The sequence below is a fragment of the Camellia sinensis genome, chromosome 2 (assembly GCF_055761805.1).
Source record: "Camellia sinensis isolate YWXY chromosome 2, ASM5576180v1, whole genome shotgun sequence".
NCBI lineage: Eukaryota > Viridiplantae > Streptophyta > Magnoliopsida > Ericales > Theaceae > Camellia > Camellia sinensis.
The window spans coordinates 221,999,220-222,014,829 of NC_138962.1; the positions used below are offsets into that span (position 1 = coordinate 221,999,220).

At 36.1% G+C, this 15,610-nt stretch overlaps 1 protein-coding gene across 1 annotated transcript; it reads left to right on the forward strand.

Annotated features, from left to right (window-relative positions):
- Positions 1–4,620: 4,620 nt before the first annotated feature.
- Positions 4,621–9,881, forward strand: MGP4 (Nucleotide-diphospho-sugar transferase family protein). Its single transcript, XM_028211643.2, has 4 exons — positions 4,621–5,507; positions 7,737–7,898; positions 8,419–8,634; positions 9,331–9,881. The coding sequence occupies exons 1-4, from the start codon at positions 5,028–5,030 to the stop codon at positions 9,538–9,540; spliced, it is 1,068 nt and encodes a 355-aa protein (XP_028067444.2). The 5' UTR covers positions 4,621–5,027; the 3' UTR covers positions 9,541–9,881.
- The last annotated feature ends 5,729 nt before the right edge of the window (positions 9,882–15,610 follow it).

Genomic DNA, 15,610 nt, shown 5'->3' on the forward strand with positions numbered 1-15,610 from the left:
CAGGGCTTGAATTGCTTGTGTAGGTACTATTGAAAGTCTAACAACTTATTGTTGGGGTAATTGCAAATTAGTGAAAAGAAAGTGAACGTCATTGCAAAAATACAGAGGCACAAGTGGCATCTGTGCTTTGGTGCAAGTAAAGCCACAATTTTCATTTGCACCATAGCACAGATCTACTTGGAATTTCACGTTTTTGCGATTATTTTCACTTTCTTCCCGGTGCTTTGCAATTCTGACTTTATTGTTCCAAATGTGCTGGGTCCTGTTTATATCTAGGCTAGGAATTGTTTCATCTTGTGAATAAGAATGGACCTGAGCGGGGTTCAAACCTTGCTCTGCCTTGTACCAGGAAAAAAACAGAAACTTGTGTACAGAATGTGTAGAAAGGTAGAATTGCCTATTGTGAAATCTATTGTTGATTCGATCACTGTATCTCTGCTTCAAAGTAAAGCTATAAGAAGTTCCATCCACAGGTAACGGCTGTCGGATTTGGATTGCATTGTTGCATGGGGATCACTGGAGTTCAAGCAACACCTCACCCTCACAACTAAGGGTGTCATTGGCCCGAAGGCCACGGCGTGGATGGCCCAGTCTCATGCCCCGGGTGGGTTTGTGTGTATGCCTAGAATTAGGTTTGAGTTGGACCTAGGTGTTGAAGTCGCAGATATTCCTAATGTGGGGTTGGTGTAGCTTCAATAAGGTTTGAGTTGGATCCAGGTATTGAAGTTGCAGATATTCCTAATGTGGGGTTCGTGTTGCTTCAATAAGGTTTGAGTTGGATCTAGGTATTGAAGTTGCAGATGCTATTTTGGATGTTATGTGTACAACCAATAAGAAAAGAATAATATTATAACAATATACAAACCTCAAATTATTTTAAGGCCTTATTTGGCAATTTTTTGACTAAAATAGTCACAAAAAAAATAATTAAAAAGTTACTAAAAATTTAAAGAAGTCATTAAAAATAAAATAAAAAATCCAAATATCTCTGTAATGCAAAACTTTTGATACAATTAAAAATATCATTCTCATTTCTCAAAAAATAAATAAATATCATTCTCAAAAAAATTAATTTTTTTTCACCTCATAAAAAAGTTAAAAAATAAACAATTATTAAAAATGACAATTCCCAAACCAGGCCTATGTGGAGTATGCCATGTTATTTTAATGGGTCTTATTTTTTCAAATTCTGTTATTGGAAGCCATATTTGTGATTAAGGTTCTGTTTGTTTTGCCGTAAAATATTTTTGTCAAAAATATTTTAATCATTTTTGGTTGTTTGGTTAAATAAAAAGTAAGTAAAACATTTTTTAGGAAAATATTTTTGCATTTTTTTCTCAAAAATGACTTACTTTCCAAAATTCTGTAAGTTAATTTTTACAAAGTTGACTTTCACTCACTATCTTTTCAACACATTTACATTTTTAAATAATTATTTTAACTCACTACAAAATTATAAATAGCACTTTATTAAATTAAAATTTATTTTTTAAGAAATAAAATATTCTTATTTTAAGTATGAATCGAAAATATATATATATATATATATATATATATATATATATTTTGGTGTAAAAAAAATGAGCACAACATTCCAAACAATGGGGGTGTTTGGTAGAGCTTAAATCCAACGTATTTTAGTTTTTAGCTTAAATTAAGTGATTTTTGTGTGTTTGGTGTAGCTCGGGATCAACTTTTAGCTTAAAATAAGTCAAAATTCAACTTATTCTTTGAGTTGGGGAGGAAGTGCTTAAAAATTCAGCTTAAGTGCGCAGTTGGGGGTTTGAGGGGCAAAATGACTTAAATGCCCCTCACCATTTTAATTTATTACCAGTGTGCCACGTATATAAGCCAAACTCACTCATTTCTCTCCCTCACTCGATCCAGAGAGGCGATTTTCAGCGAGGGAGGTGATTTCTAGCGAACCCTAGTTCTGTCTGTCTGTCTCTGTGTGTGTGTGTGTGTGTGTGTGTGTTCGGATTCAAATCTAAAGGAAGACAATCGATTGAGAGTGACGGCCTAGTGAAGATCTAACCTCCGTCGCGATCCGGCCTCCGGCAAGGTTTCTCTGTGTTTTTATCATCGCGATCTAAACCATCGTGACCATCTCTGAACCATCGCGATCTGAACCATCTCAATCGATCTGAACCATCGCGATCGACGACGGCGTGACAACTCTTTCTCTGTGGATCAATCTGAAACCTTAGCTGCGCCAGAGCTAGGGTTTTCAGATTGGATTTTGTGTGTGTGTGTGTGTGTGTGTGTGTGTGTGGAGGTTCAGTGTTTTTTTAATTAAAAAAAATAATAATTAATGAATAAAAAATAATAATGCTAATTAATTTATAATGAATTACTGAAAAAAATTTAATTAATGCTAATTAGGCCATTAATGAAAAATAATATTTTTACTATTAATTGATGCTAATTAGGCCATTAATTGATACTAATTAATTTATAATGAAAAAATAAAATATTTTTACTAAAAATGAAAAAAATGAAATATCACTAAAAAAATTATATAAATTGAAAAAAATGAAAAATAATAAATGAAATAATAAAGAATAATAATAATATGAAAAATAATAATAAAGAATTACTAAAAATGAATTACTATAATAAATAATATTTATCAAATGAATTACTAAAAATTAATTACTAATAAAGAATTACTATAATAAATAACAATAAAGAATTAATAATAATATGAATAATAATAATAATAATAATAATAATAATAATAATAATAATAATAATTGATGGACAAATTGATACTAATTTTAATAATTGATGATCAAATTATTATTAATAATAATAATTAATAATTGATACTAATTTTAATAATTGATTAGCAAATTGATAATAATAATAATAATAATAATAATAATAATAATAATAATAATAATAATAATAATAATAATAATAATAAAGAAAATAAATACAGATATAAATAATTAAAATGAATATATAAAAAATAATATGTACTGAAATCACAACATTAATATAAATTAGAACATGAATATTAATTTTAATAGATTAGTAAATTAAACAAAATTAACAAAGAAAGAAGAGAAGAAAAAAAAATTAAAAAAAGAAAAGAAAATAAGGTGAAAAAGATGAGGAAAAAAAATGTATTATAAATGAAATCATAAATTTTATATCTTATAAGGGTAAAAATGACAATTACACAATAAAAAATTATTTTATAGATTATTTATCAAATACTACTTTATTACTGAAATCCAAAATCTCACAATCGCACCAAACAAAATAACAATTTATCTTCACAATTATATATTATAACATGAGAATATAATTTATAATCACTTTCGCACAGATCTACCAAAAGGTAGCAATGGCAACGGGGCGGGGCGGGGCCGAGAATTACACTCCCCGTCCCCGATCTCCGATGGTCAAATTTCCCCCGGCCCCGATCCGCGACGGGGAAGCCACCCCCGCCCCCTAACGGGGATCGGGTTTCCCCGACCCCGAACATTCCCCCGCCAAAAATAAAAAATAAAAAAAACTTTCAGAAAATACATCAATATTATCATCATCTGAAACAAATGTAGTAAAATTAAGAAAATTTGTGTATAATTAACCAGTGCAAAAATTTGTGTAAATTAGTGCAAAAATTGTGTATAATGAGAAAAATGTAAATGATCTGAAATTTGTGTATAATGATTTAAAATTGTTGTGTAAATTATCTGAAACAAATGAGATAGATCTGAAACAGAAATTTGTGTATAATGATACAGATCTGAGACAGATCTAAACCAGATCTGAAAAAAAAAAAAAAATATGATGGGCGGTGCGAGATACGGTGGTGGTGAGAGAGGGAGTAGATGACGACAGATCTCAGATCTGGTTTGGTGACTGACGAACGACGAAGGAGATTGGTGACTGATGAACGCGAGAGTGAAGCAGTGGTACGAGCTATACGGCGACTCCGGCGTCTTCGACAGTGGCGGTGGCGCCGCTAAGGAGGAGGAGATGTGCGTCTTAGACAGTGACTGTGACTGAGTAAAAAGTGAGTGTGTGTGAGAGCAGAGCAACACAGGAAGTGATATAAATCTAATACATTGGTTTGGTATATTATAAATATAATATACGGACCGGCTTGGTTTATTATTATTACTCCCTCCGTCCCATAATATTAGTCCCTTATTCCATTTTTCATTGTCCCAAAATATTAGTCCCTCTTCAAAAATCAAGTACAAAAATAATATAAATTTCTCATTTTGCCCTTCTTTTAAATTCATAAATAATATAAAAAGTACAATTATGACATTGATATTCTCAAAAAAGTGTACTATCAAAGGGTAATTTTGGAAAATCAACTTTTTAAAAGTACAATAATTGTACTACCAAAAAAAGTTGGATTCCCCAAAAGGGACCATTATTTTGGGACGGAGGGAGTATTATATATATAAATATATATAAAGGGTATAAAAGTAACTTCACTTCGAAAAAATTCAGGGATGAGGACGGGGATGGGCATCGGGTCAGGCCGGAGATTAAACACTGATCACCGTCCCCGACCCGTGACAGATTGGAGATTGATTTTCAAATACCGTCTTCTCGCCGTCGGAAGTATTTTTCAAAAAAAAATCACTTAAATTGAGATCAGGATCAAGAATCCCCGTCGGGGCGGATTTCAAGTTGCCATCCCTGCCAAAAGGCCCAACGAGCCTCACAAATAAGGGCTGGACTTCTGAGTTAAAATCCACTCCACTGTCTCTCTCTGTCTCTCTAGGCTTGTTCATATTATTGCACAGCTTCACAAAAACTCAGATCGCCATTGAAGCACTGTCCCAACTTGATCTGAAGCTTCTTCGAAGCACGCATCCTAATCTTCACCGACATCATCATAATTCAAACGCACCATCTCGATCCGATTCGTTCTGATCTGATCATCGAAATCGATCTCAAAAAAAATAAACTAAACCATAGAGTACTGGCAATTCACCTAAATGCACAAGCTCTGTTTGATTTGCGTCGATTGAACAAGCGAGCTCAACAAATCATCAATGTCGTCTCTTCTCCATCAACGTCCACTTCACAACACTCTCACAAACCCTTCCTCCTTATCCCCTCGATCTCCCTCCGATTTCCCAAAACCCTCAACAATCTTCAACCGAACAAGCCTCTTACTGCTCTTATCACTCCTGGTAATTCTGGGAGTCTTCGTTCCATGGATTGGGTTGCCTCAAGGCCTGTTCACAAGTTCTCGAGTCTCAATCTCCAAATGGAAAGACTACACGTTGGCTGAGGCAGTGGCGAATGTGGCGAAGAATGGGACAGTTGTGGTGTGTGCGGTGAGTCAGCCTTACTTGCCGTTTCTGAACAATTGGTTGATTAGTATTGCGAGGCAAAAGCACCATGAGAAGGTGCTTGTGATTGCTGAGGACTATGCGACTCTTTTTAAGGTCAATGAGAAGTGGCCTGGCCATGCCGTGCTCGTGCCGCCCGCACCGGATGCTCAGACTGCCCATAAATTTGGGTCTCAGGTGCTTTTTTGGGTTTTCTTTGTTATTCATGGATGAATCAATTCTTGTTACTTATCAATTTCTATTTTTGGTGACTCAAGATGTGTATTAACTGGATCAAATTCATGATTTTTCAGTGATATTATACACCTTCTAATAGTGGGATACGTATTTGCATTTGTAATCAATTGTGTATTTTGAGGTTGATTCTAACAAAGAATTGGAGAATTATAGGTTGCGCTTGGTAGAGTTTTTTAAATATAATTTGAGAATAGAGTTGTATTTTGAGTTTTTGAGTTTTGGAATTATGATTTGAGTGGGTAAAATTTGTTTAGTGAATGAGTTTTGAAAAGAATTTTTTGAATTGAGTGGGGAATTTTTGATGTGATATATGATATTTGATATAAAAACTTACAATTCATAATCAAATACACAACTCAAAATTCTATTAAAGCTAAAAAAAAAATTAAAAAAATTTAAAAAATATTTTTTGTTGAATATATAAAAATTAACATGTGTCAATTGTCCAAAAAATAATAATAATAAATAAATAAAGAGCTGTTTCGGTCAACCGGCCAATCAATCCGATGGGACGACTGGTTAGCCTAAATTTTCCCGCCTTCAACCGAATTTTCAAAAGTGAGTGTTGAATTAATTTTTGAAAGCTACAACCAAACACCATATGCAAACTAAGAGCTGGAATCACAATTCCAAAGTTCTTCCAAACAGAGTCGGCTTTTTTTTTTTTTGCCCTAATGCATTGTTCCCCTTTTAATTTCTGTAGTTGAGTACTTTCCATCCATGTATTATCCAAGAAAAATGTGCCCCAGAAAAGGCATTGGATAGTTTGACTAAAATGTAAATTGGATAGTTTTAAAATAAGCTGATTTGCAAATTAGGTATTAAGTGCTATGAAGCATGGATACAAATATAAATACAAATACGGGATATGGATACAATAGAATACCAATATGGCAATACGACAAAATCTAAAATATGGATTACGAATATGACTATGACACGTTTGTAAAAATATATATATTTTTATAATTTTTAGTATTGTATTATACATTTAAGAGCTAGTAGCTGCTAGCTAGTTTACTTTATAATTTTTAGCAGTCTTATAAAAATTTCATTTTAATATCAAGTCTATACTGTTTATATTGTCACTTTGCTTTTCTATTTCACACTGTTGTATGCAAGTTTATTTGCTTGTTTAATTGTTGAAATCTAATTTTAGTATTTTTATATTTTCTTGTTTATCCTTGCTTTCTATAAAGTATGAATACAGATATGTAACGCATAAAACACGCTAACAATTTGTTAGTTTGACAAATTCAAAAAAGTAAGGTACTACTAAATCTCACTATTTTTTATTCTCTAAGAAGTTAGTAAAATATTGAAAAACTATTATTGTATTTATCCTGACAATTATACCTTAATGCTATACAAGAATTATTACATCTCAATTTTATAATGGTTTGAATTGTGACCTAGAGTAACCGAAATTTAAGCAATACTTCTCGAAATTAAAGAAAAATTATGAATACATTTAGAAAGTATCGGATACGTATCTAAGGATTATTGGTATTTGATATGGATGTGACTCTCTTTTAAAAATATCCATGCTTCATAGGTTAAGTGTGTATAGCTAAAAAACTAAAAACCTCAAAAAAAATACAAATCTACTTGCTTTGTGTTATTTAATTTGTTTGTCTAAATTTTACTTGTAAAGAATTGTTTATACAAAATTGTTTATTTCTTTTAAATCACAGAACTGTGTTACCTAGAACTTGAGAGATTCAAAAGTTCAACACCACATGGATATCAAATGGGCTCATGTATAAATCTACATATTTTGATTTAGTTAATCCAAAATGAAATGATTAAATTTCCAGAGTCAGATAGGCCCTTTATGAAAGTCTGCACTCTTTCAAGACGAATTCTATTTTGGGGGATGTCACTTTCAAATTAGGCTGTGGGTGCTAGCCTTTATTAAATGAAATTGCATTTCTTTCATTCTATGCTTTATTGATTCTACTTCAGATATGTAGCCTCATCCTAGGGCATAGATTCATCTCTTGTTCTCATATAGTTTTCTACCAAAATGAAGAGGCTAAAGGTTTTCTGATGGAACAGAATATTGCACTGGTTCTTTATTTTACCACATTTTATTAACTCTTAATTTACTTACCTAACCACCTTTATAGGCTTCTCATAATAATGACCTTGGGTAGCTTCATTTTATAGGGATTCTTCAATTTTACCTCCCGAAGGCCTCGCCACCTACTGCAAATATTGGAGCTTGGATATAATGTTATGTACAATGATGTTGATATGGTCTGGTTAGCGGATCCATTTCCTTATCTGCAAGGGAAGCATGATGTATACTTCACAGATGACATGGCTGCAGTACGTATGCTTACTTTGCTTCTGGCTTCCAGTATTTTTAAACTATTAATGCATCCTATTTACATAGAACGGACTATGCTGTACCGCTATCAAAAACCATAGATTCCACATGAAGTCCACAAACTATGCTAAAGGAATGCTGCTCCTTTAATTTCCTTGCCAAACCTGCCCTTTGCTGCATATTATAACTTCAATTTGAATACTGGTTTTTAATGGAGTGTGAGTTCAATTTTGAAATCAGAAACATATGTATATGAAGGATTCTCCATATGTTGGGTTTACTTGACATTAACATAAAATTGTTTTGGACCCAGTGTTCCATTCATCTTTTAGCATTGCAGCATAAACCCTGACCAAGTATTGCAGACTTACAATCATTAAATTAAGTTTTTGTGGATACACCAGTTAGTCCCGCTCCTTTCACCTGTGCGCTATGGTCTGCAATCTCTTTTATAATTCTTTTTGCAAATATGCATGCTTGACTGATATTGATGAATCACTTCTCCTTTGGAACCACCAGGTGAAACCTTTGAACCATTCTCATGCTTTGCCACCTCCAGGGAAAAAGGGGCGGACTTACATATGCAGTTGCATGATTTTTTTGCGCCCAACTAGCGGAGCAAAACTGGTTATGAAGAAGTGGATTGAAGAACTTCAAGCTCAGCCATGGTCTAAAGCAAAAAAAGCAAATGACCAGCCTGCTTTTAACTGGGCATTAAACAAAACTGCAGGACAGGTGTGTTTCTATGTTCTTGAAACCAGCTAAAAATCTTATCTATAGAGTTTAGTTACCTTGAACAATATTGTTAAAGGCAACAACTTAGAATGTTTCTGAGAATAACACTTTTTACTTCCACCATCCATGAAAACAAGATTCTGGATCAGTACATGAAAGCTCAATGCTGAGGTTCATCTATGCTATATATATAACGCATAGCCTTGTGGGACTGTCACAACTTTTACTATATCTAAAATACCCATTTCAGATCTAAGTACTTCAATTCAAACTTAGTAATGCTTCACACACACACACACAGTGTGTGCCCACATCTATAGTTTATCAAAAAGTGGGTCATATTGTATGCAGCATTGCATGAGACATACCTGATTGATTCTATAAGCAATACTAGGTGGTGACCACTACAGAAGTTGAAGGTGATGTAAAGTATTGGCTATTCGCTTGTATAGAAAGATGAGTTTTCCACCGTGTAATGGGTGGAATCCTGTTGTTTCATGGCAATCAAGTAATAGTAAAATCTGTTTGCCATATTCCGATATTTAAAACTGGTTGAGAAGGTTGAGGCTTCTCTGTATTTTGTATTGAATGGTTGAGCTACTATGCTTATACATATTAATATACTATCAATAAAATTATATCCTTTTTTGTTGCACATTGCTGTGGGTAATTGCACATATGTCTTCATTGTTGCAGGTGGATCTATATCTGCTCCCACAGGCAGCATTTCCTACGGGAGGGTTATACTTCAAGAATCGGACATGGGTTCAGGAAACTAAGGGAATGCATGTTATCATTCATAACAACTATATAACAGGTTTTGATAAGAAAATAAAGCGCTTCCACGATTTTGGCCTCTGGTTGGTGGATGATCATGCACATGAGTCCCCCATTGGCCGATTATAGCAAGCCGGACTACCACTTTTCAATGGATAAGTTGGTGAAGCTCTAGCAGCCTTCCTCGAGTTACATTGCCATTCCAATTGCTGTTGAGCTCATTTTTTGCCCATTGGCTCCGGATACGTGTTGAAATTACCATTCAGCGAACAGCGAAAGGAACTCTTCATTTGGTCATTTCCATTCTTCGAAGCACGTTGGATCATCATTCCCTAACCTCTCTGCAATTTTTCTCCTTTGATATTTTTTCCTTAATTATGTATGAGTTTTTTTGTTTCTTTTTGAATTTTCAGAACTGCTTTAATATCTAATTCATTCAGCCAATTCTACCTTGGTGTTATCTTTAGAAATTCTTCAGTTTTTGTGAATGTCCCATATGCTTTTTACACAACACTTTCTGTGGTGAACCTGCTAAACATTATTCACCCAAAAAAGAACCTGCTAAACACTACAGTAGCTAGGGCTGCAAATGAACAGAGCCGTTCATGAACAGGCTCAAGCTTGGCTCGATAAGAGCTCGTTCGAACTCGGTTCGTTAAATTTTTTCTGCATTCGAGCTCGAGCTTGTTAAATTTTTAATAAACAAGCCCAAACATTTTAAAGCTCGGCTCGTTAGTTAACTCGTTTAATATTTATTATTTATATATTAAATAATATAAAAATATGTATAAAAAATAAGAGAAATATGCTATTTATATATTTAAAAAATATAAATGTAAATAATAGTTAACTATAGATAGTACATTTACACAATAGTGATAGTAGATATTATTATTTTAGTAAAATATGGATTTTTTTTTAGTATGTTTATATATATTGTATATATAATTGTATAATCAAAGTTTTAATTGTAACTTTAGTTTTACATGTAGGTATGAATTTATAATTTTTTTGGTTCGTTAAGGCTCGTGAACAGGCTCGAGCTCGAGTCGAGCCTAAGCCAACTCGGCTCCAGCTCGGTTCGTTAATTTTTTATTCAGTTCGAGCTCGAGCTCGTTAAAATCTTAATAAACAAGTCCAAACATATTAAAGCTCGGCTCGACTCGGCTCGTTTGCAGCCCTAACAATAGCTGTATTAAGAAGAGGGAATGATATATTTACCCAAAAAAAACAAAAAAACAAGAGGGAATGATTTGTCCATTTTGATCTTCAAATAAGCAGCCATGGGATTTTGAAGTGGATATATGTATTGCTATTCTAGTTAGAACGTATTATTAGAATCTTTCTAAGTCCATATAGCTCATAACAGAGCAGCTGATTCTACTTGATTAGAATGGAAGAGAGATGAATGGGGTATTTGGTATTATTTTAAGTTTATTTATTTATTTTTTTAGATAGGGAGATTATTTTACATTAAAAGTTGATAGTCTCTATAAATTAAAAACATCCTTCACTTAACTTTTGAAAAATTAGAGCTGTGTGAGGAGAATTTCTCTAAACACATTTCTATCCATGGATTTCAGTGTAGTATTTGTTTTGAGTTTTCAAATTATAATTCTATAATCACTTTTGAAAACTCCTTTCTAGGCGGGAAAATTTGGCTAATCCGGATGCCCGGTTGATTAACGAGAACAATATTCGGTTTTTTATTTTTATTTTTTGGCACTTGTTATTTTTATATTTTAAATAAAAAATATTTTCAGAATTTTTTTTAAAATTTTTTATGAGCTTTGAATAGGATTTTAGATTATGTGTTTGGTTATGAGTTGTAATTTTTTGAACTAAATATCATGTCTGTGTGAGTGAATTTCCGATCACACTGCCAACTCAGTATTCAGCTGGAGAGCACTGGCAGAATAGATGGCACCTGTCTGACCTGCAACAGAAAGAGAAGATTCCGGCGGTGGTTCGTCCACCCGGGAGCACTCCGACGATCAAGTCAGTATATCTCTCAAAGATAATCAATAGTGCTAAACTCATTGTTCAGAATATAAATTGTGTACCTTAAACCCATCGAGGGTGCCTCTCTTTTATAGTTAATTCAATCTTAGTCTCCATAGAAGCCTAGCTTCAATGGACTTCTGCTTAGTGCTTATCCTGGACTCTCTAAGAGATAAAGACAAACTCCCTAAGAGTGTTATCCTTATCCATGCTAAAGTCCTTCCTCATTCTAGGACTCTTGTGCCTTATCCGCTTATCTCGGATTCCGATATCTTCGGAGATAACCTCGGCCTAACCGAGATCACCTCGGCGTCATAACCTAGACACGTGGCACCTCGGTTGACACGTCAGTGTCACCTTGGCCACGTGTTGGGACTCAGAAAATATATTCCCACAACTGCCCCCTAGGTTCTATTACCTCGGCATTCTGAGGTGATGGAATCTATACCAGAACTTCTTGCCAATACATCGGTTTAAAGCCTCTTAGCAAAGATCATCATATAGGCCGACATGTCTCTTTAAGGTTTAAAGATTCCAAGATCTCCTTCACGCACATGAGCTGTCATGCAAAATAACTCAACCGTTTCAGCCACGCGTCTTCCTTTTACTGGATCGTACTACGTACGTGCTTGTAAGTCGTCTCGCGCTTGCATGCGCCGTCTGACAAATCCGTTTTTCTAGGCTCATCAATTCTTTTTTGCCGCCTTTTCACGTTTTTTGGACAAAACCAATATCCCTTCTCTTTGTCTCTTCACTTTACATCATTTTTGAAGCTCTCTCTCTCTCTAGCTTTCCCACATCCTCCATTGTTTCAAGCTTTCAAGCTCTGCTATCACCACTGTTTATCTTCCACAGGCGAGGCTCTTGCTAATCTTTCTTCTCTGCTGTCGTTCGTCTGACTTCGGCGAACTCAACACCAGCTTCTTTCCTTTGGTGAGTTACTGTTTTCTTCCCGATTTTAGTTCTAGTCGCTTTTCAAGAAGTTTTGCTTCATTATTTGCCATTGCCATCTTACTTAAGTATTTGATTTATGAATCACGCATCTGAATGTGTTTATTTCATGATTTTGCTCTTGCCCATGTCTTGAATACACGTACTGCTCAAAACTTTTCTGCACTTTTGCCACTGTTCTTGACCTTATACCCTTTGTACTTACAATGTTCTTGATAGTCCATCTTTGTTCTTGATTCTGAAGCGCATTCTTGCTTTTCTATTTTCCAGATTCGTGCCTTCAATCTTCGTTTCCATAGATCTAGATTTGGGATTTGTTTGTAGAACTCACAAATTCTTAGGAAAAAACGAAAACGATCCGCACGATTTCTTACCCCACAAATTTTTAGGTTTTTGCAGAGGTCCCAATAACCCTTTTAAAACACCTTCATTCTGAAATCCAGTTCCTCCTAGTTAGGCCGATATCATGGGTATGTGGAAACATAGGGTAGACACCCCAACCATGTTAGATCATTTTAGGTATGAGTTTGACACCCTATCGACGTCCATCTGAGGTTGGCTGGGGAGGATGACTCTATCATGCCCACGGCCGATTCCATGCCCCTCCCTGTTGTGGCTTTCATCGAGTGCAGACTTCGGCTCCCACTTAATATCTTTTTTCGTGAGATCATTCACTATTATAAGTTGAACCCAATGCAGCTTGCCATCAACTCCTACCGAGTCATCAATGGCATAATAGCCTTAGCCAAACAAGAAAATACTAGGATTACCTTAGCTGATATCCAATATTGCTACACCATGTGTGGCCTTAAAAAAGATACAGGCTATGTTTATTACCTTAAGCCAAGGTCCACGGAGTACAAATTGTTGCCGACCTCCCTGACTCCAACAAGGGAGCTGGGGATGACTATTTCATTACCTCGGGGAACTGGGAGTTCGCTCCAGACGAGGACCTTCATCTCTACCCTCTTCCTCGATCAGTTTTTGTAGAGGGCAATGGTAAAAGCCCTGTGTTCATACTAACTTGTTTTTAAAGTCTTCAATACTTTATTTGTTTCTAATGTCTGCTTTTCTTGCAGCTCTTCCTCAGCCACCAAAGGGCTTCCGCCAGTCTTTCTTTCCCAGTAAAGACTTGAAGAAGTTACTAGATCTCCCAGTTCACAAACGGAAGACCCCTCTTCTACTCAATTTCATTCCTACCTATAAGTCAGCTCTTCTCGACGTCCTCAAGAAGAAGAAGAGTCTATCTCTGCCTTCTGCCACAACTCCTCAAGCTGCCTCCTCATCTCGGCCAGATCAAGGATCGACCTCTGATCCAGCTGAGCAGCCGTCTACCTCGGCTCCATATCTGATCCCGATATCCCAACGCCGTTGACGACACCGAACAGTTTTTGCTGCTGAAATGTGCCGCCAAAAAGCAGTTGCTAAGGATCTTTTGGTCAATATTCCTAATTCAGTTGATGCCCAATCAGCGCCAACCCAGCCAAAGCCGAAGACAAAAAAGATCAAGAAGGCTCAGCCAAAGGCAAAAGTGACTCAAATTGACACTGAAGATACTTTGCCAATCTCGAAATTAGCTTCGAGCTAGAGAACTACATCTGCTGCTGAGAAGAGGCCAGCCGAGGCCCAACCATCTGAATCCCCAAAATCAAAGAAGCCGAGGTCATCCGCTACAACCACATCGGGGTCTCGAAAGCAGGATTCCCCCTAGGCCCCCCAAATCACACTGGAGGATAAGCCAGTTAGGGCTAGCGACAGCGCTGATGACATTAATGTCAGCGTTGCCCTTAGTACTGCTCTGCTTCTTCCCAACGATCTCGACCGAAACGTCGAGTTGAGTGAATATGAAAATTATGCTCTGATGCTCCAGCGCTCTGTCCAAGTGAGTGTCTTTATTCAGTCATTTTTCTTTCTTTCTTTCTTGTACTTAGAAAATTTTCTAATAACTTTTGTCTTGTTCACTTTCAACCCATCCAGCATGCTTATTCCTTCTCAATACAATCCTTTGAGAACCGGAAAGAACTGGCTGATAAGAAGAGAGAAGTTGCCAGTCTGCAAAAGGCCAACAAAAGCTTACAATAAAAAATGAAGAAGTTGGAAGACCAGGCCGAGGCTGCCATCAAAGCTAAGGATGATGCTGATGAAAAAACACGTGTTGCTGAGGCCATTAACAAGGTTCTTGAGGCCCAGAGGAAAGAGTCTGAGGAAAAGATGGCCCAAGCCCAAAAAGAACTTCAAGATGCCTTGGTCACCAAAGACGCTGAGTTGAAGGAGGCCGACCAAAAGGGGTACAACGAGGGGGTGGCCGACGTCACGGCAGACTATGAAAGACAAGCAAAACAGGCATGCAACAAGGGTTTTACCCTTGGTTGGATGACTTTGCTAAAAAAGCTTGAAGTCCCCGAGGATTCGCCCCTCAAGAACGCCGACGTCATTCCTCTTCCATTCCCTCCAACTCCAAGTCAGTCCGACGATGAATCTGAGCCTGAGGAGGAGACTTTGGTGAGGAAACCAAAGGAGGCTGTTGGGGCCAAGTCCCTTACATCACATGAGCAAGTGCTGGACTTGACTCAAGATGAGGAGGGTGATGAGGTTCCTAAGGAAGCTACTCCTAAGCAGGCATTATTGGTCGTACCTCTCGCTGACAAGAGCCTTGATCAAACCCTTCAAGAAATTAATGCTGAGCTTGCGGCCGAGAAGGCGGCCGAGATGTCCTCCTAGCAGTCTTTCGAGATCCAGACCCAGCCTGCTAATGATGCTGAAGAATCTTAATTTTGGCGTCTTTTTCCTTTGTTTTTTGCCCTTTGTACTTCTTTGTTTTTGGGACAATGTAAACTCTTCATATGGCCGATGTGCCTTCTTATGAATACAACTTCCTTCTTTCTTGGATGCTTGCATGTTTGTCATTCCTTTATTGCTCTTGTATAACTTGTATACTTAGAATAAGTTTGTGTCTTCAAAATGCACCTTAGTCTTGTGCAACCTTCTCGGGGTGAAACACCTCGGCTTACATCGGCAGGTACTTAGCTTAATACAACTTTGGTTTTAATTTGTAAAATTTTCTTAAATTTCAACAAGTGTGTAACATTGGTTTAACTTCATCATGTAAACTTTTCTCCAGTTTTGACAGGTGTTAAACATCATCTCGATTTAACTTCAACTTGTAAACTTTTCTCAAGTTTCGACAAGTGTTAAACATTATCTCGGTTTAACTTCAACTTGTAAACTTTTCTCAAGTTTCAACAAG

Bases quoted from the DNA above. Each gene is read 5' to 3' on its own strand.
- MGP4 (XM_028211643.2), top strand. From the start codon at position 5,028: ATGTCGTCTCTTCTCCATCAACGTCCACTTCACAACACTCTCACAAAC. The intron at 7,899-8,418 runs GTACGTATGCTT...TGGAACCACCAG, and splicing joins TCACAGATGACATGGCTGCA to GTGAAACCTTTGAACCATTC. The intron at 8,635-9,330 runs GTGTGTTTCTAT...TCATTGTTGCAG, and splicing joins TAAACAAAACTGCAGGACAG to GTGGATCTATATCTGCTCCC.